The sequence below is a fragment of the Protopterus annectens genome, chromosome 7.part1, assembly GCF_019279795.1.
Source record: "Protopterus annectens isolate FY-2018-M chromosome 7.part1, PAN1.0, whole genome shotgun sequence".
Classification (NCBI taxonomy): Eukaryota; Metazoa; Chordata; order Ceratodontiformes; family Protopteridae; genus Protopterus; species Protopterus annectens.
The window spans coordinates 230889414-230914331 of NC_056740.1; the positions used below are offsets into that span (position 1 = coordinate 230889414).

Consider the following 24918-nt stretch of genomic DNA (forward strand, 5'->3'; position numbering starts at 1 on the left):
GGCGAGGTGCATCTTGGGATACCAGGTTAGCCCAGCCAATTAGAGACTTTGTACTAGAAAATAAGTTGGCAGAGTCTGAGCAGATTCTCGGCTCCGAACCCGTGAGTAAAGAATGTGAGGAGAGATGGACCACATACATCGATCGTTATGGTGAGTACATAACTATCTGTTCTTATGCCCGAGTGCATTATTGTGTGGGATGTGTACAGTTTGTTGAAATCTGCTAAACTGATGGATCAATTTATTGAATGTCATAACTTCCCTGCGTGTGTGTGTGAACTTGGAAGATGTTCTGTAGTGAGTGGGCTCACCACTGTGTTGGACGCCTGCTTCCCACTTTTTCTAGGGCTGCTTAGTTGCACTTCAGTAAAAAGATTTTCTCTGAAACTGTATGCCAGGCAAGCTGGATTTTGATTGGCCATTTTTGAATCTAGTTAGTATTTTTATATGTTAAAATTTAGTTTTGCTGAGATAAATATACGATGTTCTTCGTATTTCATTGTTGCAGTCATCACCTGTGGGTTATACCTGCTGTGGTAGCCCTCGGCCGGCCAGAATATTACTCTTTTTGTGAGCCGGCTGCTGTTGCCTGTAGTCTGACATCAGGTCGTCAGTACTATAAAGCAAGGCATCAGACGTCATTACCTCAGTCTTTCTTGCCGTGGAGCTGTAGCAGAAGCAGTTCGCACGAGTGCCGGTCGGTCACTATCAGAAGTCGAATTTCAGCAGAAAACGTCTAAAGCTAATTACCCCATTGGGGACCCTTTTTTCTTGCTCTAACCGATGTTTGAAAACGTTAACAGTCTGTGGAAAGCAGATCCCACACTTGTTTAGGCCCAGACCACGACATTCCTCGTTGCAGGTTCTGTGTCCTCTTTAATTTATTTATTTATTTATTTATATTTGTTGACCGGGAGTGTCCGACTGGACGTAGGTCCATTTTCAGCGGAGGCCTGGGGAGAGAAGCTCCACAGTTAAAATAAACAGACAGTAGTTACATTGGATTACATAGCGATTAACAGTTTACATAGCAATTACTTACAACATATTTACAGATGAAGAACATAGTACATCAGTAGACGACTAGAATCTTTATCTGTGAAGTACATAACAGACATTAACAAATGTTACAAGAAGAAGTTCCTGCTGTATAATAAGTAATGGCTTATTAGCATCTGAGCTTGCTATAATCAAGGTAGTTAGTGGAGTGGAAAGAAAGGTAGTGTTTGGATGGGGTGGGTGATTAGAGTGGGAGTTGCAAGGGCATAGCCAGCATGTTTTTAGGTGCGCTTTTAGTAAAGTTTTGAAGTGGGTACATGATGGTATGGAGGTAATTGTGGGTGGGAGGGAGTTCCATAATTTGGCTGTGGTGCAAGAGAATAGTGCTTCACCAGCAGAGTTATTGGCTTTAGTGATCTGCAAGTGATTTTTGTTGCTGGATCTTAGTGGTCAGGTGGTGCAGTAGGGTTGGAGTAGATTCTGGAGGGATGGGACATTTAGTGGATGGTTTACTAGTTTGTGGGCGAGTGAGAGTTGATACCATTAAAGGAGGTGAGGGAGTTCAAGCCAGCCCAGTTCAGCAAGTGAGACACAGTGGTGACTACGGTAGGATGCCCTTGTGGCGAATTTGGCGATGTTCTTCTAGCAGGTCTCTAGCTTGTTTAGATCGCATTGCCTTAGGTTGGTATGTATTGGAGAGGCATAAAGTAGGGTGGAGATAAGGTGGGAATTTGCTATGGAAATCTTTGCTGCTTTGGTGAGAAGTTGCTTATTTCTGTATAGCGCTCCTAGTTTTTTGTGGACTTGTTTTATGGTCATGGATATGTGAATGTCAAATTTTAGTTTGTCTATTTCCACTCCTAGCAATTTGGTGTGTTCAGTTGGGTATATAGTGGTGTTGTCTTTAGCTGTGATGTTAAAGTGAGAGTTGTTTTGAGTATGTTAGGTGGTTTGGAAGATGAGCAGTTTAGTTTTGTTTGGGTTGAGTATTCATTGGGCATCGGATAACCAAGTTTCAGCAGGGGAAAAAGCTTCCTGTGTGACTTTTTGCAGTTTGGGTAAGGACTGGGCTGAGCAGATGATGGTTGAGTCATCTGCGTATTGTACGAGTGTGCCATGTTTGGTGGCAGAGGCTAGATTATTGGTGAAAACGGAGAAGAGTAGGGGTCCAAGGATGGATCCTTCGGGGGAACCCCTATGGAGACAGGTAGTTGGGGAGATATGTCATTCTGCCATACAACGGATTGTTGGCGGTCAGACAGGTAACTCTGAAACCAGTTGGTGACTGATTGTGAGAAGGATAGGTTATTGAGGACAGAGATAAGTTGTTTGTGTGGGGCATGTCAAATGCTTTAGATAGGTCTAGGAAAGTAGCAGAGGAGAGATGGCCATTGTTTTTATGCTGAAGGATAGTGTTAGTAAAGGAGAGTAAGCAGTGGTGGTGCTATGGTTTGGTCGGAAACCATGCTGAGTATTGGAAAGGAGGTTGTTAGTAAGGAGGTTGTCTGAGACATGAGTGTATGCATCTGTCTAGTATTTTGGAGAGTTTATGATGGAGACTTGCTATGGGGCGGTAATTGGTTAGTTCTGTGAAGGCTCCCCCTTTGTGGAGGGGAATTATATGTGATACTTTCCACAGTGTGGGAACGTAACTTTCTGACAGAGATCGGCTAATCAAGATGGATACTGGGTAGGCCAGAGCAGCAGCTGCGATTTGTAGGTATTCACTTGGGAGGTTGTCTGCTGCTAATCTGGTGGGCTTAAGTTTAGTTGAGTTTTTTTTATGTTGGAAGTAGGTACAGGAGAAAAAGAGAAGGCAGTGGGGAGATTACTAATTGAAGGTGTGGGTTGGAGGGGAGGGGGGTTGTGTTGTTTAGCTAGTGATAGTATGGTTTGTGTGAAGTGTGTGTTGAATGAGGTAGCAGTATTTTCTGAGGAGTGAGGGTTGTTAGGAGGAGGGTTACTGACTTTACCTGGGTGGAGGATGGAGTTTATGGAGGACCAGAATTGTTTGGGGCTGTGTTGGGAGGAGTCTAGGGCAGACTTGGTAGTATTGGAATTTGTCCTGTTTTATTAGCTTTTTGACTCTATTGTGTAGTTCTAGGAATTTCTGTCTAGTTGAGGGGTTTTGGTTTTGCGCCAGTGCTCCCAGGCTTTATCCCTGTTTTTCATTTCTGACTTAGTGGTTTTCTGTAGCCATGGGGAGGGTTGTGCTTTGATTCTGGAAAGTCTTATGGGGGCATGGTAATTAAGGATGCTCAGGAAGGTAGTATTAAAAAATTCAACTGTGTCATCAAGACTGAGGTACTTTAGAGGATGCCAGTTACATTCTTTGAGGGATGAGATGAATGTGAGTGGGTTAAAGTTTATTTTTTTACGTATTTGACGGTAGATGACAAGTTTAGCTTGGTATAGGTATTTTTTGATTAGGAATGTTGGGGAGTGATCACTGAAGCTATTTGATAAGCAGCCTGTTATATATGACTGGGGGCTCTTACTGACTAGTATTCAGTCCAGGGTAGTGTGCTTGCTGGAGTTTTTATTTATCCTTGTTGGCGTCTGGACTAGTTGAGTGAAGCCATGAAGGTTTACATGATTGGGTTGGATGGTTGCCAGAACAGGATTGCCAGTCAATATTGAAATCACCTAAAATTATAGTTTCTTGGGGGCATGGTGGGTAGACCAGCTGAGGTTTTCTAGTGGGGGGATGTAGCATCCACTTATGTTGATGGTTTTGTTTTGGTTTATTTTGAGGTTGGTATATATTATTTCTTCATTGCCTATTTGTGGAGCTGATGATTTTAAGATCTGGATGTTTAGATGCTGTTTAAATATTATAGCTACACCACCTCCTTTCTTGTTTAGTCGGTCTACTCTTGGTATGCCATAACCTGTACGGAGTATTTGCTCACTGGTAATGTGAGGTTTTAGCCAGGTTTCTATCAGGATGACTATATCTGGGGAGTACAAGTCTATGGTGGCATGGAGTTCATGGACTTTGTTGGATATACTTCTAATATTTAGGCTTAGTAGAAGGAAGTCACTTGGCTTTCTATTGGCTGTAATATTGGAGAAGTTGTGGTTTCTAGTCTGCTTATGAGGATTGGGGTTGGAGATGGTAGGGCCAGGGTGGATATCTCCACTTTGGGCTAGTTTAGATATGCATGAGGTTATTAGTTTTCTCAGTTTTTGAATGTGTTTGTTTATAAGGGAAACTTTATGATTGTGCTCTTTGGGTAATAGGTATGGTGGGAGGGTTACTGTGTTAAGTTGTAGGGATGCTTTATGTTTGAGTAATATAGTTGGTAGAATATGTGGGGGGTGCATAGAGATGTTTCTTGAGTTGGTGGGAGGGGAGCTGAGTGAGGGTGAGACATGAGTGGTGGTGTGAGTAGTAGTACAGTGGTAGTGGTTGAGTGGGGGAATGATGGAGCTTTGGTAGGATGCAAGATGTGCAAGGTGAGTGCATGCAGTGAGCATAGGTAAGGTATGCTTGTGTACATGTTAGTTGAGGAGGTGTGATAGTAGTGGGAAGATGGAGGAGGTAGTGTTTGGTTAGTGCTGTGGTTGGCTACTGGAAAGATGGGAGGGGTTTGTGAGTAATAAAGGTGGGACCACTGGGGGCGGGAGGGAATAGGGGGCAGGGTGGGGAGCGAAGCGGGTAGATACCCTGTTTGTTTCCATCCCCCTCATAAGAGCAACTATCAGGTAACAGAGTTAACTGATAAATGAACATAAAGGTAACAGAGTTAACTGATAAATGAACATATGATAGTGACAAGGGTGGTTGTAGTTGTAAAAATGGTGCCTGCCACAGGTAATATTTATTAACTTTGAGATTGTCTTAAGGTAGTAAACTGGGAAGGGGAGGGGAGAACAAGGGCGTGAGCAGGCAGTTCTTTGTACTGCTGCTAATGAGCCAAAGCAAAGACAAGTTTGTGTTTAAGAAACAATCACAATTGACCAATGACTGCTCTGAAACTGTAAATCATTTCTTAACCATTTCTCAGGTGGAAAAACAGGATAACTTTGTATCAGTAGACTACTGTGGTCTCAGTTTAAATTAAAAAAAACACAGTATTCATCAGTTATGGCTACTATTTGCTAATAGAAGGGAATAAGAGAGAAAGTGGAAGATGAGGGTGTGTGTATGTAGGGGGCTGCTTACAAGCCAAAGCAAAGTGCTCTCCGGGGGAAAATGAATATTGGCTCAAACAGGTAGACACATACTCAAAGTTAACTTTAGCTGTTTGCAGATAGTTCAGACCCGGACTGCGCTTTTCTTATAAGAATGATAAAGGTGGTACCACAGTTTAATATTAGAGTGGTGTTAGGTTGGAGAGACACTGAGCTCCTTCATGGGGCCTGTAGCAGAGTGGATTTTAGTTAATGTGAGAACCATTCACGTAAAACTCTTTTTTGTAGACCGTTATTTTCGTATTCAGTCTTTGAATTCTGATATGGCGTTCGTCCGCCAACAATCCGCCGACATTCCAAAAAAAACGTAAAGATATAGACAGGCCACACAAGGCTAAGCCTTCCGATGACGCTGCCTCTAAGCAAGTCGTCAGTTCTCCAGAATTCAGTGAGGCGCTTTCGCAGCCCCTGTTGCCGAACTCACTTTCTATGCAAGCCTCTGCCGAGACCCTTTTGGAGTCCAGTATGCCGCAGAAATCAGTCTTCCAAGCCTTTGGCTGTCTCTGCCTCAGTTGGGTCTGGAGCCGTGATGCAGGCACTGGCTTCTGAGGAGGCCATTCGCACTACCGATTCTAGACAAAAAAAACAACGTCTTCTGTTCCGACTACCGTTTCTCAGAGACCAACGGATTCTCTCACGCCTCGAAGCCAGGCCACTCCTAGGAAATCTGCTTCTAGCCACCATCTTGCTACTGCTTCCCCACCCCAAGCTCAAATGCTTAAAATGTCAGAGGATCTCCTCTCCCTTATCCGAGGTACTCAAGCCCCCACTCCAAAAAAGAAAAGGCTTCCTTCTCCAGAAATTGACAGTCCAAGAGTCTGAGGACTCTAATTATTCTGCCTTTGAAGATGAACAACAGCCCTTAACTGTTTGAGGATTCAGATACAGAGGAATCCATCCCCTCTGCCTCTCCTGCAGAGGACTTCTCCTTCAGGGAAATCCTTCACTCCCTCTGGGAACATTTTCAGTGGGAATCTCAAGACTATCCACAGTAAAAGAAATTACTTGGAGAGTTTTTAGACCTGCCCCAGCACAGACCCCTGGCCATGCCACCTATTCTAGAAGTGGTGGATGATGATTTCCTGGAAACCAGTTTAGCCTCTGATGCCTTGCCTCCTAATTCGGCTAAACCTGACTGGTACTACAGAGTACCGGATTCTCACAAATACCTGTACAGGAACCCTGCTGTAGACCCTGAGGTCATTACACAGGGACCCAAAGGAGCTAAGACTGGATCTGAAGTAAACTTCATTTGATCATCAACCTGTGGGATCCGATATGGATCCGAACCGGCAGCTTACCAAGCTAAAGATCCGAGTTCCAAGCTCCTCCCCCTTACCCATACTACACTACAACCTCCTTCCAATCCTCAGATCTCGTTTGCCACGGCTTCGCCAGCAAGAGATTTCTGAGCTCCAGGAAGGTTAGCTAGATTTCATCTAGCTTTCAGTCTGTGTTCCCTTTTTCAGTGCTAAACAGTTTTATAACCCTACCCTTATTCTCCCCGTGTTTTTGTGTCTAGATATTAGTGATCATAGTAGTGTAGAAAGTTGTTAAACTTTCTGTTGTGTAGGCCTCCTCTTCCCGCCCTTAGCGTGCGTGTGCGTGCTTCTGGCTTAGGTTGTCTAAGCAGGAAAGTTAGAAACAGACTTTCTCTAAGTGCACAGTGTGTCGCCAGCTGATGGCCACACTCTGTGCGTAGTTTGTTTGGGGGTGCCTCATCATACATCGGGCTGCAAAATTTGTGCGGTCTTTAACCCCCGGGCGCTGCGGGATCGCAGGACCAAGCTGATTCTTGTGGGTCTTTTACCCGCAGAGTCAGCTGCTACTTCTGCGGCTTCTTCAGTCACGGCTGTGGCGTCTTCAGTCACATCTGTGACTGTTCAGCCTTCTGGCCCTCCTCCCCTGTCCAGGACTCTCACCTCTAAACAGGGAGAGAGGCCAAGAAAGACAAACAGAGAGAGAAAGAAAGAGAGAGACTGAGTCTGGGAGAGGGGTCGCAAGAGGCAAGCCAACTCGGATTTGCCGGCCCCTCCCGCTAAGGTGTTATTTCCAGAAAAAAGTGCAAGGCTGTCTTCCCCTCGGCTCCGTTTTCCACGATTCGAGCCGGAAGAGGAGGCTTGGCCCGCTTAGAGGTCGCCCTCACATCGGCCCTCCCGGCCGGTGTCGGTGGCATCCTCGAGGTCTACTAGGAGCCTCTCTGAAGCCAGTATGGACCCGGATGATGAGAAGGTTCCTGCAAACTCAATTGCAGATGGGAGTGTTGCTGCCCCCCCAGCTGGAGCGGGGAGTTAGGCCCGACATTTGCCCCGATAGTTCCTTCTCCAATCCACCCTCTGGTTTCAGAGTCTATGGAATCGAGGACCCCGGATTCAGGGGATTGTTGCCGATGACACCTCCTACCTCGATGCCAGCCATGCCCTCGAGCCTGTCAGATCCGAGCTGTCTGAGCCGAGATCTGGGCGTCTGATCCGATTGGATGAGTGTGTTGTCTGCCCCATTTGTGGTCGGGGCATACTGTCTCCATAGGTCTGGCTGTGCCAGCCTTGGCTCCGATCCCCTCGTCTGATCCGAGGGGTGCGGCTACCCACACCATCAGCTTCAGGGAAGCCAGTTCCCCTTCGGCTTTCGATGTTGTGGAGAGGGTTCTGTCTGGAGGATCGAGACCCCTCTCTTTCCTCGGAGTCCACCCCTGCTCCCTCGCAACTGAGTTTGTCTTCCATTATCCAGTCCTCCCAGGGACAGCCTCTATCCGGTACACCCCAGACAGTTCCCTTTGAGGAAAATGAGACAGTTTGCGAGCCCTCCCTGGAGAGTCCCCCCGAGGTGGTCCCTCGCAAATACCAGTGCAAAAGGAGGCACATGGACTCCCCCAAGTCCCTGACTGAAGATACTGACTTGGAGAAAGGAGAAAATTCCCCCAGATCACCCCCCGAAGACATCCCCTTCGGAGACATAATGGAAATTCCTTGCCAACGGGGGGTTGGTCCACCCAAAAACCTTCCTGTGACAAGTCAGTATTTCTGGAGCCGCTCGATACAGGCCCATCTACCTCTTGGGTGTCCCCCGCAGCCGATCCTCTGGTGGACCTTATCACCAGAGCCTGGAAGGAACCGGACACTGTAGAGCCAATACCCAAATGACCCGACAAGGTATTGAGCCACCCTGTGGACAAAGCCACTTGGAGGAAGGGTTCCCCAGTTGATGCCATGGTGGTGGCTGCGGCCACCAAAAAGGAACTCGCCCAGGAAAGTTCCTCGTCCATCCCTCAGCAAGGAGTCCAGGGCGATGGATTGTCTTAGAAAGTGAACTTTTGCTTCAGCTTCCTTTGCTATAAGGGCGCTGAATTACATGACCCACGTAATCCGACTGCAGCGTGACCTTGTGAAAGAGTACACTGAGTCTCTCCTGGAGTCCATTTTGGCCAAGGATAAATGGACATTCTCAGCATGTATGACCACTCTCAAGTCTGTGTCAAATACGTCCATGCGTTTACTCTCTCTTGCCACCGAGGGAGTTGCTAGGGCAGCCGGGTCCGGTATTGCCATGAGGTGTCATTCCTGGCTCCGGCTTTGCGATTTTTTGGAACCTTTCAAGGCGTCCTTTGCTAACGCCTCTTTTGACGGTTCGACCCTGTTCGGGAAGACCGTCCAATATATGCTTGCCCAGAGTGAGAAGGACAGGAAAACGCTGTCGGCCATTGGGATCCGCTTCTCTAACCCTCAAAGGTCCTTTTCCAGGAACCAGCGAGGGCAAAAAGAAGCTGTGGTTCCGGTAATCTCAGCAGTCCAGGAACACTCAGGACTCCTTCTCCCCCAGAGGCAGAGGGGGACAAGGACGCCGGCCCAGAGGCCTAGGAGGACCGAAGAACTTTGGGTCACGGGAGCCTTTTTCCAACCGACCCACGCAGCAGCCCTGAGGGGTATCCCGACTGCTCCTCTCTGGAGGCAGTCGGGGGGCATTTCTTGAGGCACCTAGCTCATCGGGAGTCCATCACGTCAGATCGGTGGGTGCTTTGAATAATATCCAGAGGTTATTCCGTTCCCTTCATAAACAACCCCCTATGCACAAGGCGCCTCCCAGATATCCCACCCGCTCAAAGGGAGACTGCAGCTTTGGAGATAAGAATGCTGCTAGAAAAAAGAGCAATCCAGTGAGTGTCCCCAGACCAGTCTGGATCAGGCATCTATTCCAGGTTCTTTTTGGTGCCAAAAAAGACGGGGGACTTGAGGCCGATTCTTGACCTATCCACGATGAACCTGTCCGTTGCCAAGGAAAAGTTCCGGATGGTCACTCTACAATCCATCCTGCCCTTCTTGCAGGAGGAAGACTGGATGTGCTCGATAGACCTTAAGGATGCATACTACCGTATTCTGATGCCAGGCGATCCAGGAGGTTCCTTTGGTTTCGGCTAGGAGCCAGTCATTACCAGTTCAGGGTCCTACCCTTAAGTCTCACTACAGCCCCCAGGGTGTTTACCAAGGTCATGGGAGTTGTAGCGGCCCACCTGAGGCTTCAGGGCATTCAGGTCTTTCCGTACCTGGACAACTAGATTCTCACTGCCTCCACCAGGCATCAACTTGTACTAGCCAGGGATTTCTTTCTTCATTTGTCTACCCGACTTTGGGATCACGGTAATTCTCAAGAAGTCTTCCCTCCAGCCTTTTCAAATCCTAGACTTCATAGGGGCATGAATAGACTCTCTTCAGGCCAGGATATTTTTGACACCAGACAGACTTCACAACTTGGCCCTTCATTTTTTTTGGTGCTCCTTCAGTCTCCTGCACCCCCAGCGGAGTTGGTCCTGAGAGCCCCAGGGTCCATGGCAGCAGCTATAAATCTGATTCCTTCTGTACAGCTGCATATGAGAGTGTTACAATGGACGTTATAAGTTCAGTGGTCTCTACTACATCAGTCTCTAGATTTTCCAATTCCTCTGAGCAGTGTGTGCAAAAATTCTCTCGTGGTGGCTTCAGTCCCTGGAATTGTGAGGACGACGCTCCTTTGTGCCTCCGCCACAAGCCACGGTGACCATGGACGCCTCACACTTAGGGTGGGGGGGGCACTGTTCAGGCAGGACTGTCCAAGGCACAACTTTGTAGAGATGAGAACAGTCCTTTTAGCGTTGCAGGCCCTTCATGACTCTCTTCCTCTGGGAACTATTGCTATCCAGTCGGACAATATGTCAGTGGTCTGGTACATCAACAAATGGGGGGGAACCAGGTCTTATCCACTTTGTCGAGAGGCCATGAGAGTGTGGGAATGGACGATTTTCCACCAACCTCTTTCTGACAGCAATGCACATTCCGGGTCCGTCCAACATCTTGGCAGACAAATTGAGCAGAACTATCCTTTCACCTTACGAGTGGTCTCTGAACCCTTATGTAGCGGAACAGATCTTCCTCAGGTGGGGTCAGCCTTGCTGCGATCTCTTTGCATCGCCGTCTAACACCAAGTGCAGTGAGTTTTTCGCTGTAATTCCCCCAATGGGGGAAGCCCCCAGAGACTCTCTTGTCCATGCTTGACCACCTGGTCTTCTTTATGCATATCCTCCGCTTCCACTCATGACAAAATTCTTACAGAAAGCTCGTCGGTTGGGGAGCAGAGTTTTCCTCATAGCACCATTCTGGCCTCGTCAGGTTTGGCTCCCTTGCCTGCAATCTCATCTCCTAGCTTTGCCGTGGATCTTGGATCCCATTCCAGATCTTCCTCATCATCCCTCGGGAATTCTTCCTCTGAATCTGGACAGCCTCAAGCTCACAGCTTGGTTACTCCAGTTCCTTAGTTGCTAGGACTCCCAGTATCTCTTCCCCAGTTAAATCCATCCTAGTAGCGGCACATAAGTCTTCTACCAGGAAAGTTTACAGTAGTAAGTGGAAACTTTTTTCCATTTGGGCTTCACAGAGAAATCTGGATCCCTTTACCGCTCCGGTTCCAGCGGTGTTAGACTTTTTGTCTACTTTTCCAGCAAGGAGCCAGCTCTTCCACAGTGAAAGTACAGCTGGCGGCTATTTCCCATTTTCATGTAGGGGAAAATTCAGGCTCCTCTAGCTGCTGCCAGAATTTGCAAGACTTTTTGAAAGGTACTTTGCTTCTGAGGCCTCCTATTAAGAATCCTCCCCTGCCGTGGGATTTGACTTGGGTTCTTTAGGCCTTAGTCACGCCCCCGTTCGAGCCCGCAGCATCAGTTGACTTGAAATTCTTGTCATGGAAGACGGCCTTCCTGGTGGCTATTTTCAACCAGGAGAGTGTCGGGAGCTTCAGGCACTGTGTATGAAACCCCCATACTTAGTTTTTCACAAGGATAGGGTATCTCTCAGGACTAACCCATCTTTCCTTCCCAAAATAGCTCCAGAGTCAAATATTAATCAGTCGATTAATTTGCCTGTATTTTTCCCTAATTTTCAAAATAAAGGGGAATATAAACTTCATTTGCTGGATGTGCTCAGGCAGTTACGTTTTTATTTGCATAGGTGCAAACCTTTCCATAAATCTGATCAGCTTTTTGTTTCCTTTGCTAGACCCTTTTTGGGAAAACCAGTTTCAAAAGTGACTATCGCTAAGTGGATTTCGCTTTGTATTTTACAAGCTTATAGAGAACTTTACCAGCATCAGAAGGGGTTCATGCTCACTCCACCCGTTCTATGGCTACTTCGGCTGCATTCTGGTCTAGAGTTTCCCTGGACGATATCTGCTCAGCAGCTACCTGGGCCTCCTCTCACACCTTCATTACTCATAAGCTAGATTTGGTGTCTAGAGGAAGGGCTTCCTTTGGCTCTGAAGTGCTCCAGAATATTCTTAGTTAAAGGCCTCTCAAGATTCGGGTAGCTGGGGACTCTGTCCCACAGGTTGATGATAAAATGAAGTTAACTTCTTCAGATAAAGAAGTTATGTACTCACCATAACGTTCCATCTGAGTAGTTAGACTTCATTTGTCTGCAACCTCCCCCCCCCCCCCTTCCTCTGACCTTGATGGTTATTTCTCTGTTTGGGCTCGATGTCCTGAATTTGGCGAGCCTGGTGTATGAGTTCGGGGCATGTCTTTTTGGCTTAGGTTGTTGGGTGTCACGTTGTTAGGTGGCAAACTCGATCTGAGGATTGGAAGGAGGTTGCAGTGTAGTGTGGGTAAGGAGGAGGAGCTTGGAGCTCGGATCTTTAGCTTGGTACGCTGCTGGCTCTGATCCGTATCGGATCTGGATCCCACGGGTTGCTGACAAATGAAGTCTAACTACTCAGATGGAACATTATGGTGAGTACATAACTTCTTTTTCTGCCAAGAATCCTTTTCCTTCTGACAAAGACTCCAGAGCTCTGGACAGATAGGGTAAAAAAGTGTACACCTCTACAACCTTAGCTATCAGAGCACTCAGTTGTCAGTTCCATATGTTAAAATATCAACAACACACTTTGGGAACAATTAAAACAGAAGATTGTTACCTCTCCTGACTGTGCCAACTCAAAAGAGCTGGCAGAATTACTACACTCTGCTTGTCAAGTGGCCAAGCACTCATTACAATGTGAATATGATGCCCTAGAAGCCTCTAGCAGGGCAGCAGTGACGGGATCAGTTATTAGAAGACATGCATGGCTGAAGGATCAACCTCTCCCTGATCATGTCAAGTCTAAACTTATTGATGCACCCCTAGATAATGAATGCCTGTTTGGGGAAAAGGCAGAAGAGGTGCAAAATCTATGCAAACAGTAAGATTTCTTTCAAGTTCAACTGCCCAGATTCAGCAGGAACTTCCCCTCTAAGCACTGGGCTTTCCCTGCACCCAGCAGACAGGGCCAAAGTAAGCCCTGCAGGGACAGAGCATCCAGGCCCCTCTATCCCAGGGCCAGCAAAAAAAAACAAACAATGGACCACTTCTGCCTCTAAGGCAGGGAGTTCTAAGCAAAGCTTCTATGATAAGCACTCACAATGACTCCCCCCACCCCGCCCTCCTTTCACTCATCTAAAACTAGGCGTAAGGCTCACCCTCTTCAAGGACAATTGGGTCTCTATAACCAAGGACCGATGGGTATTACAAATCATTTCTCAGGGATACAGATTCTTCTTCAGCTAACTCCCAATTCCAAGAGGCTACCCAGACCTCCCCCCAAACCAGTGGGCAGAGGCATTAAAACTGGTAAAAACACTAATATCACAGGGGGCAGTAGAACCTGTCCCTCTGGATTAAACAGGAAAAGGTTTTTACTCAAGACTATTCCTTGTTTCCAGAAAAGAGGGCACTTGGCGCCCCATCCTGGATCTATCCAAACTGAACACCTCCTTGGTGGTCTTGACTTTGCAGCAGCTTCTGCCTATGCTCACACAAAATGGCTGGTTGGTGACACTAGACCTAAAAGATGCCTACCCTCCACATCCCCATCAGGGAATCGTGCAGAAAATTCCTGCGCTTCAGAGCAGGCAATCAACACTTTCACTTCTCTGCACTGCCCTTTGGCTTATGTACTGCTCCCAGAGTATTCACCAAATGCTTGGCCCCGGCTTTAGCATTCTGCAGACAAATATATAGATATATACGTCCTTTACCTGGACGACTGCCTTATTCAGGCGAACAGCAAAGAAAAGTTGCTCCAGGATCTTCTCTTTGTCAAAAAACTTTTAACTTCCCTAAGGTTCACCATCAACGAAAAAATCGTAGCAAAACCCCACCAGGGAAATTGTTCTCCTGGGAGCTGTGCTAGACACAACAACCCTAATTGCCTTCCTGTCCCTAGAAAAGCAGAGTTTCTGCCTCTCTACTTCACCCACCTGGCTTCCAGAAGTCCTCACTGTGAGGAAGTTCCTGCAAGCCCTGGGATACATGGCATCTTGCATCCTTCTCATCCCTCTCGCCAGGCTTCACATGAGAAAGCTTCAGTGGTACTTCAAGAACCTTTGGTGTCAGCACTCTGTCCCTAGAGACCACTCTCCCACTGATCCCTTGCATAAGGGAAAAATTTCTCTGGTGGGCAGAGGCCTGTGCAATGAACAAGGGTCTTCCCTTCATCCTCCTCACTTCAAGCCAGACCATCGCCACCGATGCCTCGGACATGGCTTGGGGCGCTCACCTAGCAGGCTGGTGTACCCAAGATCTTTGGAATGCCCAGCAACTTCACTTGCACGTCAATCAGAAAGAAATGATGGCAGTGCAAAACTCTCTGACTTCTTTCCAACCCCTTCTCAGGCCAAGGGTCCTCCTTATAAAAACAGAACACCACAGTAATGCGGTACATCAACAAGCAGGGGGGCACCCGATTTTACCCCCTGTGCATGTTAGCCATGAGTCTGTGGCTTACAGCCACCTCCATGGGGCTACACCTAATTGCCCAATACTTACCAGGGATCAACAACACACTGGCAGACCACCTAAGCAGAAACTTACTGGACCGCCATGAATGGCAGCTCCACAGAGAAATCTTTTTGCAAATCACCCAGGAATGGGGCATCCCAGAGGTGGACCTCTTTGCCTCGCACTTCAACCACCAGCTGCACAAGTTTTGTACTAGGGAGTATCATCTCCTAGCATGGAAGGTGAATGTCTTGACCTTCCACTGGTGCTCCCTCTTTGTGTACGCATACCCTTCTCTGACACTTATTCCCAAGGTTCTGATCAAATTAAGGGAGGAGAGATCAAAGGTCATCCTCATCGCTCCAGATTGGCCCAGACAGCATTGGTACCCCTTACTACACAGTCTGACCTTACAGCCCCCGAAGCTGCTTCCCCTAAGGTCAAACCTCTTGATCCAGGAGAGGGAGAAGGTACTGCACCCAGACCTACAGACTCCCAAATTTTCAGCATGGCTCATACACTAAAAACTAACAAGAAGTCACTGTTAAGCAAACAGGTCCTGGACATCATCACAGAGGCCAGAAGGTCCAGCACAAGAAAATCCTATGCAGGAAAATGGAAAAGATGCTGCTCCTGGAAACAATCAAAAAGGGGCAGTACCTCCCAACCTTCTATCCCTCTCATCCTGGATTACTTGGCAGAGTGGCTCAATAGGGGCCTCTCCTTCTCTCTTATAATCCATGCCTCGGCTATCTCTGCCCATTATGATTCAGACCCACCCCTCTTCTCATCCTTTGATTAAGCAATTCCTCAGAGGGGCTTCTAATATCAGGCCTCCCAGAAGACCTCCTACTCCACCCTGGGACCTGAATTATGTGTTAGAGAAACTAACCTTACCTCCTTTCGAACCTGCTGCTTAAACAGAACTGAAATACCTCTCCTGGAAGACTGCCTTCCTACTAGCCATCACCTCAGCCAGAATGGTCTCAGAACTTCAAGCTCTCATGGCTGTCGAGCCCTTCATAATTTTCCATGCAGGCTTCCCTCTGAGGACTAATCCCTCCTTTATGCCCAAGGTGGTATCTGATGTGACCCTTTACCAGGCCATGCACCTTCCCAACCCTCAAAACAAGGGGGAAAGAATTCTATACTCACTAGACGTGCACAGACAACTCTGAAACTATCTGGACTGCACTAAGCCATTCAGGAAAAATTGACCAGCTTTTCTTGTAAGCTTTGCCCCAGGGGCAGAGGGGAAGCCATCTCCAAACAAACCATTTCCAAATGGATTTCACACTGTATCCATTTTTGCTACAGACTACATGGGAAACCCATCCCCAAGTTGACCTGTACCCACTCCACTAGGGCAACCTCCACTTCCACTGCCTTCCTCAGAGGAGTACCTTGCAGGGGCATCTTGGAAGCGGCCATCTGGACCTCTGTCCATAGCTTTATAAAGCATTACCACCTACCTTTCTTTTCTAAGTCTAGGGCAGGGTTTGCCTCTGCAATCCTGCAGGGCCTCCTGACCCATACCTAGGACTCTACCTGTCCTGCCACCCTCTACCTCGGCTTTGGGAATCCTCCCACAGGTGACAACTGCAGCAGTGAAGCACGAAGAACATTTTACAGTTGTGTACACTTAAATGTCGATGTTCGAGTGTATTCACTGTTGCAGTCTTGGTTTCCCTCCCTCCATCCCCCATTTCACATCTTCCCGTAGGGGGACACATGCTTCTCAAGGTGGTTCTTAGCCACCAGGACCACTTCTGTCTTTTCCCTTGTGCTTCTGACAGGTTAGGGCAAGAAAAACTGATGTAATGACATCAGCTGCCTTGCTTTATAGCACTGGCGACCTGACGTCAGACTACAGGTGACAGCAGCCAGTGCACAAAAACTTTGCCTCTGGTATATGGGCCGGCCAAGGTCTACCACAGCAGGGATAACCCACAGGTGATTACTGCAACAGTGAATACACTCGAACATCTACATTCATGGTAAGTGTACACAACTGTACTGTTTGCTTGTTATATAGTGAGAATGGACAAAAAAAACGGATAGACTATATTTTTGACCCATTTTCAGAAATGCCTTTTGGTTCACAAGAAGGGTAATACTAAGTTCCATAATAGATTGTGATAGTAGCGCATATACACTGGGCGCATAACAGTTCACATGCATTCTCAGGTAGTTGCTTTTCAACTGAGACTGCATTTGATTAACATGGTTTTAAATGCATGTATGTGTGTTCATACCAGACTAACTGCCCTTGTGGGCCATTTTTAGTCCAGCCAATTACCCCAAGTGAGAATTAAACCCTCCACTTTGTGTCTGTAAGGTAAACACCTTAACCACTAAGCCAACCTCCCACCCTAAAAACTGAACTAGCATTGTAGGCTACCTCTGTAAGCATATCATGAGAAAAACTGCATTAAAAAAGGTGTTGCTACTTGCTAGAAAAAAATCGCCAAAAGTTATAGTAGTGCAAAGACCAGTAGGACAAATGCCTCCCATTTTAGAATCACTTAACTTCTACTGGAAATTTCTGCTGTAATGAAAATATTTCATTACCTTGTTTTTTTTTTTTTTTTTTGTTTTTTTTGCTGTACTCTCCAAAGAATTTTTCTGGTAATGTAGATGCAGTACTAATAACGTTCTGCTTATGGATCTGTAACTATGTAGTGGTTATAATCATGGGAACTAGTCCTCAAAGAATACATCAGTGTGACCTGGAGCTGCAGGTTTGTAGACTCCTCTTGCCATAGATGTTATCCCATTGCTGGGTAAAAAGGAGAGGAAGGTGCTAAGATGCTAACATTATTACTAACTCGAAAAACAGTAAGTGCCTTTTCCCCTTTCAGTTTTTGTTCTCCGTGACGAGCTTTAACCTTGGTTAACAGTAAAAACTGCGGGTGGGTGGAAGAAAAAATCTTTTCATTCAGAAAGTAAATGTTCAAAAAGTAGACATTCACACTAGGAAACCAGTCCAGCTTGAATTCTAAGGAGTGCAAAAAAAGTTGCTTTAATTCTCTGTACCCTTGGGAAGAATATATCCTTTTTCTCCAACATTGTGTGACCTTTAAGTTAGAATAAACAGGCAGCTTTCTACATAAACTATTTCATCAGTCTAAATTTCAGTGTTTTCTATGTTGTATGGAATGCAAGTAAGTAACTTGTAAAGCCACACAAAACATGTATTGTAATTATTCCGTCAGCTCAACTGACCTCATAGTTGAGAATGGGTGGGACTCCCCGCATACACTACAAAATGCTTGCTAGTTGGTCATTCATGTTTCACAGGAGTAAGGGCTAAGTGAGTTCCTGGTAAGTGGACATGCTGTGGGGGCTTCTGAAGAGCATAACAATAGATCCTACACCCTGAAGAGTGGGATTGGTCTCCAGTTTCTTTGAGTCTTTCACTTTCTTTGAGTCTCCCCCATTTTGATTGTCAGTAAGGCTTCCAAGTTGCTTTTTTGGATTTTGATCATCAACACTGCATTGGGAAGTGATTGTTCTCAGTTAATGAAAGCGTGAAAGAAGCATGGGCACTTTTGTCGTATGATTTACACTGGTGAATTAGTCATCTACCAGTATCAAGAATTACCGAATTTTATTTTATGCAGCCAGAAATTACCTGCTGGGTCAGTACAGAGGTGTTTGCTTATCGGAATACCCATAGACAATACAGGCATTATTACACCGAGTTTGAAAGTGTATACAGTGCTGACATTTGAAAAAATATATATATTATATATGTGTGTATGTGTTTGTATATTTTATTTATATAAGGTATTTCTGGTGTGTTTGTTTCATTGTTGAAAGGCTGAGCTCATTTGGTATATTTTTCGTAAATGCTTTTCAGTGATATTTTGTCTTGATCCTTTATATTAAAAGTTTATGATTTAAGACCTATAATTAACTGAAATTGGTAAAATGATGACACTGGAACCTCTGATATGACATCTACATCTTTTGATTTCTGTTACCTTTACAACTTCTTGAAATCACTACTGTAAATATAATTTGTTGCTATTGGAAAGGTAATAGTATTTCCATTGTATCTAATGTAGAGCCGCAATGTATTTGTTCTTGTTGCTTTAATACTTTGTGATATTGCTGTAGGAACGCGAGGAGGCTGAGAAAATGTTCAAGGGCAAACGGGGTGTACAACTTGCAAAGGATATTGCCAAGAGAACAAAAACGTAAGATACAGATGCTACACTTGATTTATATTTCCTTCAGAAACATGGGTCATGATTTAATGTATATGTAGAGGAATTTGTGTGAGATAAAAACTTTTAAACCCAGTACCTTTACTTGTATGCATGATGTGCACTAAAATTGTAGTAGCTAGTTTTCAGGATGTTTTTTCTGCTTCCTTACAAAGTAGTAGCAAGCAGACGTCAGACTGCATTAATGGGAAGTAAAAAAAATAAGTAAAACAGAGAAACTAGTGGTCTTAAAACTTCATTGATGAGCTCAGTCACAGTAATTCCCAAAAATCATGGAAACCAGGTTGTGTTCCAAAGTAACACACTTTTATTCATCACAGACAAGTGATCCTCCATAACAGAAATCAGAAATATTTTACAATATTAAACATATCTGCTTTTATACACTTAGAAGTAGGTGTGGACAATATACATACTTTTTAATGTTAAACCAGCCTATTCAAGGCAAGCAATTAAAGGAGAGGATGTGCATAAACTTCAAAATAGCCATTTATGTAGTCCTGAATTCATTAATTTATTTATTCGTTTTGTGTGTTTATTTCCTTGTTTTGGGGTGACTGATGGCTTTCCTGTTTTTTTTTTTTAAATTGCTGATTTAGAGTCTCTTGACTTTTGTTGCTTATCCTGCAAGTTGCAGAATCGTTGTTTGGTACGGTTATTGTCTGTATTGAAATTTCTTTCCATTCATTTCTTTGACCCAAAACTGGCTTGTTATTCACAGTTGTCACGTTCTGACTTAGTGGGAGTATTATTAAAGCATACCCCATGTCACAGAACACAAACTGTTCTGTGATTTATTGTAAAAATCCAAATACAGCATCCTATAAACAGTTTTAGAAATTAATATTCTCAGACAAAAGTGCATTGTTAATTGCATACAAGTAAGAGTTGCTGGTTCAAAATTGAACCATGAAATGCAATATAGCTAGCTTAAAAGCTTAGTATTTTGTCCCCGAATGTTTCTGGAGGAATTGGTTTTCCAGACAAGATAAGAAAAGATACTACTATTACTAGTATTACTAGTATTACTAGCTGAAGTTATAATGAAGTGAAGATGTAATGTTATGTAAGAACATTTCTAATAAAGCAAATTTTATCAGTTTCATACCAGGTGCTGGATTGCAGACAGACAAAAAGAAGACTGGACCTTCTGCAAATGATGTTGAGGCAATTAAGGTAACATTTGTGAGATGTGTAAGGTAGAATCTATTTCAAGTTGTTGTGTTAATTTTTAAGAATAATGAATGCTAAATAAAGCCTTGTATTTCATCCCAAATTTTGTCTTCTGTAACAAATCTGGCATGCCTGTTCTAAGCAGTTTTTGTGTCACTTCTAGTCTGCTTTTATAAGGACTGCATTCTTCCCTGTCTGCTATAGTATCTGATGAATTATGGCACTTTATTGTGACGTCCATGTGATGATAGAGGTGGTAGTGTGTGTTGCCCTCTGTTTTAAGCGTGCTGAGAAGAATCCCCTTATCCTTTCAGGGTACAGCAAGACTTCACTTTGTACAGCTCACTTTTATTTTGGCTTTTGGGGCATTGCCAAAATGACACTGTTAGCATGCAGTTTGTCACTTAATATTTCTTGGGAAGTGTTATGGTGATCAGCAGCACTGTGCTAGCACAGAATTCCTTAACGGCGTATGATTATTTACTGTAATTTTCTTAGTCTTCCATTCAGTCAGCCTCTCCAGTTTACTCTTATTGTTCATGTTCTGAAGCATCCTTGTTTATAATTAATTCTCCTGTTCTGTTCATGTTAAAGCTGCAAGTGATTTTGCAAAAAATGAAGATTGTAGTATGTTTTTTTTCTAGTTTCACTATTTACTCATTTTTCCCTGTAACCACACTCTGAAAATGTCACTTTAGATATTGTGAAGTTATTTTTTTTACAATTGCAAACCATTCTGGATAAACAAAACAAATTGTTACTTTAGAAGAGCAACAGCTAGCTTGCTTACATTGTGTTTTTTGCTGCTACATTAGATATATTTTTATTGCACTACATGTTCATGCAATTTTCACCTTCAAGACAGTTATAACTTGTCCTTTTAATAAGTAAGAAACTCCTCCTGACATGTTTGTCATGGAAGTATGGTAGCCTGTACATTAGTTTAAGTAGTGACACATTGTGGGTCAGGCTTTTCATGATGCCATAGTAGGGGTTTTCAGTTCCAATCAAAATTTCAAGGGGCTGTCTTTGCAATAAAACATAATTAAAAACAGCCCACCTTTTGCATTAAAAACTGCATAATTTGAGTATTTAAATGGCAAAGAGGTTACATCCAGCTTCATGGGTTTGTTTGTACTTGCTTCAGAACATGTCCAGTTTACTTAGTCTTATTCGTGATTTGTACCTCTGTTATGTCTTTGGATTGTCTGAATCTCCCCAGTAAAGCAATTTAGAAGATCGACAGTCTTATTTAATGTGAGAAAATGTTTTTCCCCATTGTCAGACCCACTGGGCTTGTGTAAGAGACAACTAGATGCCTAGTGTCTACACGTTTCTGCTAATCCATCTCGTCTTTGATGTTTTTATGGCATTTTTCCCTGAAGTGCATGTTCCTTGGACTCCTGTGTTTTCAGGCTGACCTCTGATTCTTTGGAGTGCCATGATACATTAATAAGAGCATCTACCATCCAGAATTCTGATGTTTTGGCAAAGATATCTATTAGATGTATTTTTATTGGATTTACACATTCATACCATTTATTGTGGTTTGATCTTAAAATGCAGAGAATGGCGGCCACAGTGGTGCAGCGGTTAGAGTTGCCGCCTCACAGCAAGAGGTTCTTTGGTCCGATCCTTGGCTGGGATGCCTTCTGTGCGGAGTCTGCATTTGGTCGCATGGGTTTCCTCAGCGTGCTCCGGTTTCCTCCCACATCCCAAAGACATGCTGTGGGTGGATTGGACAATCTAAATTGGCCCTAGGCATGAGTGCGTGCGTGTGTGTGCCTTCTGTGGAAGGTTGGACGTCGGGCTGGCAACTCGACACTGTAAAACTCCACTGCAAATCATGAGTGGACAGGTGATCTGCTGTGGCAACCCCTAACCAGGAAAAGCCGAAAGAAGTTTTTCTGCAGGATTTTGTTGGCCTTCTGAGCTCTTAACTACTCAAGCATCCTGTTGTTGGTTCTTTCCAATTGTAGCAGTATGCCTTGCCAGAATGTTTGCTATTACCTTATATCATGATAGAGACTCTGACCATAGCTGCACCCTACACCCATAGCTGCACCCTACAACTCTGTAAGAGAAACTGAAGTGATTATTGTCCAGTGCTGTGTGTTCCGATTAGATTTAAAATTTGTGTATTTCATCAAGTGGGGATATTTCTGTTAATTTTATTTCCTGGAATTGAGCATAGTCTCATGATTGCATGGTGTTTCCTTTGTTAGAGCCCTTCAGAAATTAACTTTGCTATCTGTGCTGTTCAGGCTTTGCTGGGTAATAGGTACCTTGTTTTCTTTCAGTACGTCAGTGTTACTCCTTCATATGACTGTGTAGTGTTACAGGCAGACAAAGCTAACAATATATTTAGTGCAACATGGATTGAGTAGAAAATGTGTTTCAGCATTTATTCTAAGATAGTAGCCTTTAACCCCCTTTGTTTGCTTGTGCAGAATGCCATAGCAAATGCAACAACTTTGGCTGAAGTGGAACGGCTGAAAGGACTTCTACAGTCAGGCCAGATCCCCGGCAGAGATAAGACACAAGGTCAGTGTCTCATAGTTTTTTGTTTTGATTTTGTGGTCCAAGTATGGTGACCAGTGGTGAAATTCTTATTTGCAATATATTTTTGTGTGTATTTATCAGCCCTTCTCCCCAGTGCTATTCCTGTAGAGTTTGTCACAAAACAAACCTTTCCTTGTCACTTGGGAATGTCATGCACAAAGTGCTGAAATGTGTTTATTGTCCTATTGATGAACATTTTTTGGAAGCTGCCTTTCTATTAAAAACTTTAAGTACCTCTTTACCCAAGTCTGTGCCACAGCAAGGAAAAAATTTTGACTGTAGTTGACATCATCGTGGGGAAAGCATGAGCTGCGTCCATAGACTTTAGTGGATACTTCACTTCTTATACACAGACACATCCATTTAAATCTGTAGAAGCACCTCATTTACTGAAAGATACAGTAGATTTATTTTGGCCGTGATTTAGTTTGTTAAAAAAAAAAAAAAAAAAAGCTTACATAGGTTTTCATTAAATAAGTAAATAAAAAAGGGATGAATGTAACACAAGTGCATGTCAGACAAAAATAAGTAAATTCTACAAAATCCACCAAGACAAGGTTCCGGACACAGCTTGTATTTTAGTGCTTTTGTTCTTTAATCGTAAAACAAACTTCATCAAGAACATCTGTTGAAGTTCTTGTTTTACGATTAAAGAACAAACGCACTAAAATAGAAGCTGTGTCCGGAGCTACAAGTATATTGCATTGCTGCATTTAACTCACTAAATGCCATGATGTAACGGTGAATGTGAACAAATGGGCACTGAGAGATTGTCATTGTTTACTCAGCAGGCATTTTTTTTCGCCCTCCTAGAAAAGTTAACCATAATGTAGGAGTGAGGTGTGTGACGTCTGTATCCATTATTATGTATTGTAATAAAATATTATTAATGAATGCATGTTGAAATTCTAGTTGGCAGTTTAATTTGCTGTAAGCAAAGTTTAAATCCAGGCCTGACCATAATAAGAAAGCACTGCAGTGTTGTTTCTATGTCTGGAACATCTGTATGTTTGATGTTAAATGTAGAAAGAGAATCAGTGATACGTTATGAATGCTTGTAATCTACTGATCAGTGAATTGAGTGCCAACTACTGTTAATTTAACCATAGTGCTTGCTGGCTCTTAACTAGTAGTTTAACTGATCACATGTGAAACAGCTGAATATGCCATCATAGAAGCTTGTTAATTGTTGCATTCATCTAAACTAATTGGTATTTCATAAACGCAGACAGAGGGCTCTTGAAACAACAGTTTTGAAAGAGTGGGTAAAGTGAGCACAACTGAGCGCGTATAGACTGCTATTTTAAACAGTTAATTTCTGCCTCAGGGTGTAGTGTTGGTTATACTTTCTGATGTTTTTAATCTATTCTAGCAGAGCAGATGTAAATTTGCAGCTGATATTGCCACCAGAAACAGATCCTGCATGAATGATAAGTCACTTATTTGCATACCGTGCTAGAGTCTCATATGAATGTTAAAAACCCTCTGCGCTTAATAATCCCCTCTGTATTAGTAACAAGCATGTATATTATTTTGTGTTTCTTTGCTGTGAACTTTTATGCGTTGCCAGTCTATCTTTTGCATAGTGCGACTTCATAGTAACATAGCCTTTTATGCAATTGCATATTTAAACACTGTGTAGCAATCTTGTTGTAGTAGTTAAATCTTAGGAGTGCTGTTTCCCAGAAAAAGTTCTGACACACAAATGTCGATGCAGGAATTTCTTATGTAAGTAGAGAAAGAGCTGCTGCAATTTCTAGGCTGAAATTAGCCCCGTTCAGATTTCCCCCTCTAATACTTTCTTTCACAGTGCATTTTTCAGGCTGAGCTTCATAGTTTTATCAGTACTTGGCTATTACAAAACTAAGAGTAGACTACTGAAATCCATATCCTAACTACAATCTAATGTTGTTTTCTCCTCTTCTGTTGTATAGTGCCTTCCCTGAAAAATCTGTCCCATTTTAAAACAGTAAGAAGCCAGTAGCTTATTAATATTCTGAAATTCACACTGTTGGCTGGGAGTACAAACACAGAACATGAACTCCAGCGCCTTGAAACTTGGCTTTCTGTACAGAAAATTTGACTTGGTGTACATTGGTGGATAGGCATTTTTCTTATTTAACGTATGTAGCACTCCATGTGCAGTTGAAGCCGGCTACCAAGTTTGATATACCCTTAAGCTACAGATGACTCCCATATGTGCAGTGCCGCAATGTAAAGTGATTTGTCTCATCATAGTTTCTGCATAGTTTAATTGCTTACCTGAGTTGGTTAGCAGCCATTCTTAAATTATTTCTTTCCTTTTATAGAATTTTTTTCACCTTGCTTTGTGAACATCTGCAGGGCTAACTTGCTTGGGCTCAGTCCACTCTCCTACCTCCCCCATCCCCACCCACCCTCACATCAGTTACATTTAAACCCTTTACAAACTCCACTCACATTACTTCATGAAATCCAAATTCAGTGCTACCACATTT

General features: G+C 43.9%; 1 protein-coding gene across 2 annotated transcripts in view; it reads left to right on the plus strand.

Moving 5' to 3' along the window:
• SNRPA1 (small nuclear ribonucleoprotein polypeptide A') overlaps nucleotides 1-22488 on the plus strand; it is a 229422-nt gene extending 206934 nt beyond the window's left edge. For both annotated transcript variants that reach the window (XM_044078681.1, XM_044078682.1), the window contains 3 exons: nucleotides 18597-18676; nucleotides 19807-19882; nucleotides 22330-22488. In XM_044078681.1, the coding sequence (XP_043934616.1) occupies nucleotides 18597-18676; nucleotides 19807-19882; nucleotides 22330-22473 (300 nt within the window). In that variant the 3' untranslated portion in view covers nucleotides 22474-22488. The remainder of the gene's footprint in view (nucleotides 1-18596; nucleotides 18677-19806; nucleotides 19883-22329) is intronic.
• Nucleotides 22489-24918: the final 2430 nt, after the last annotated feature.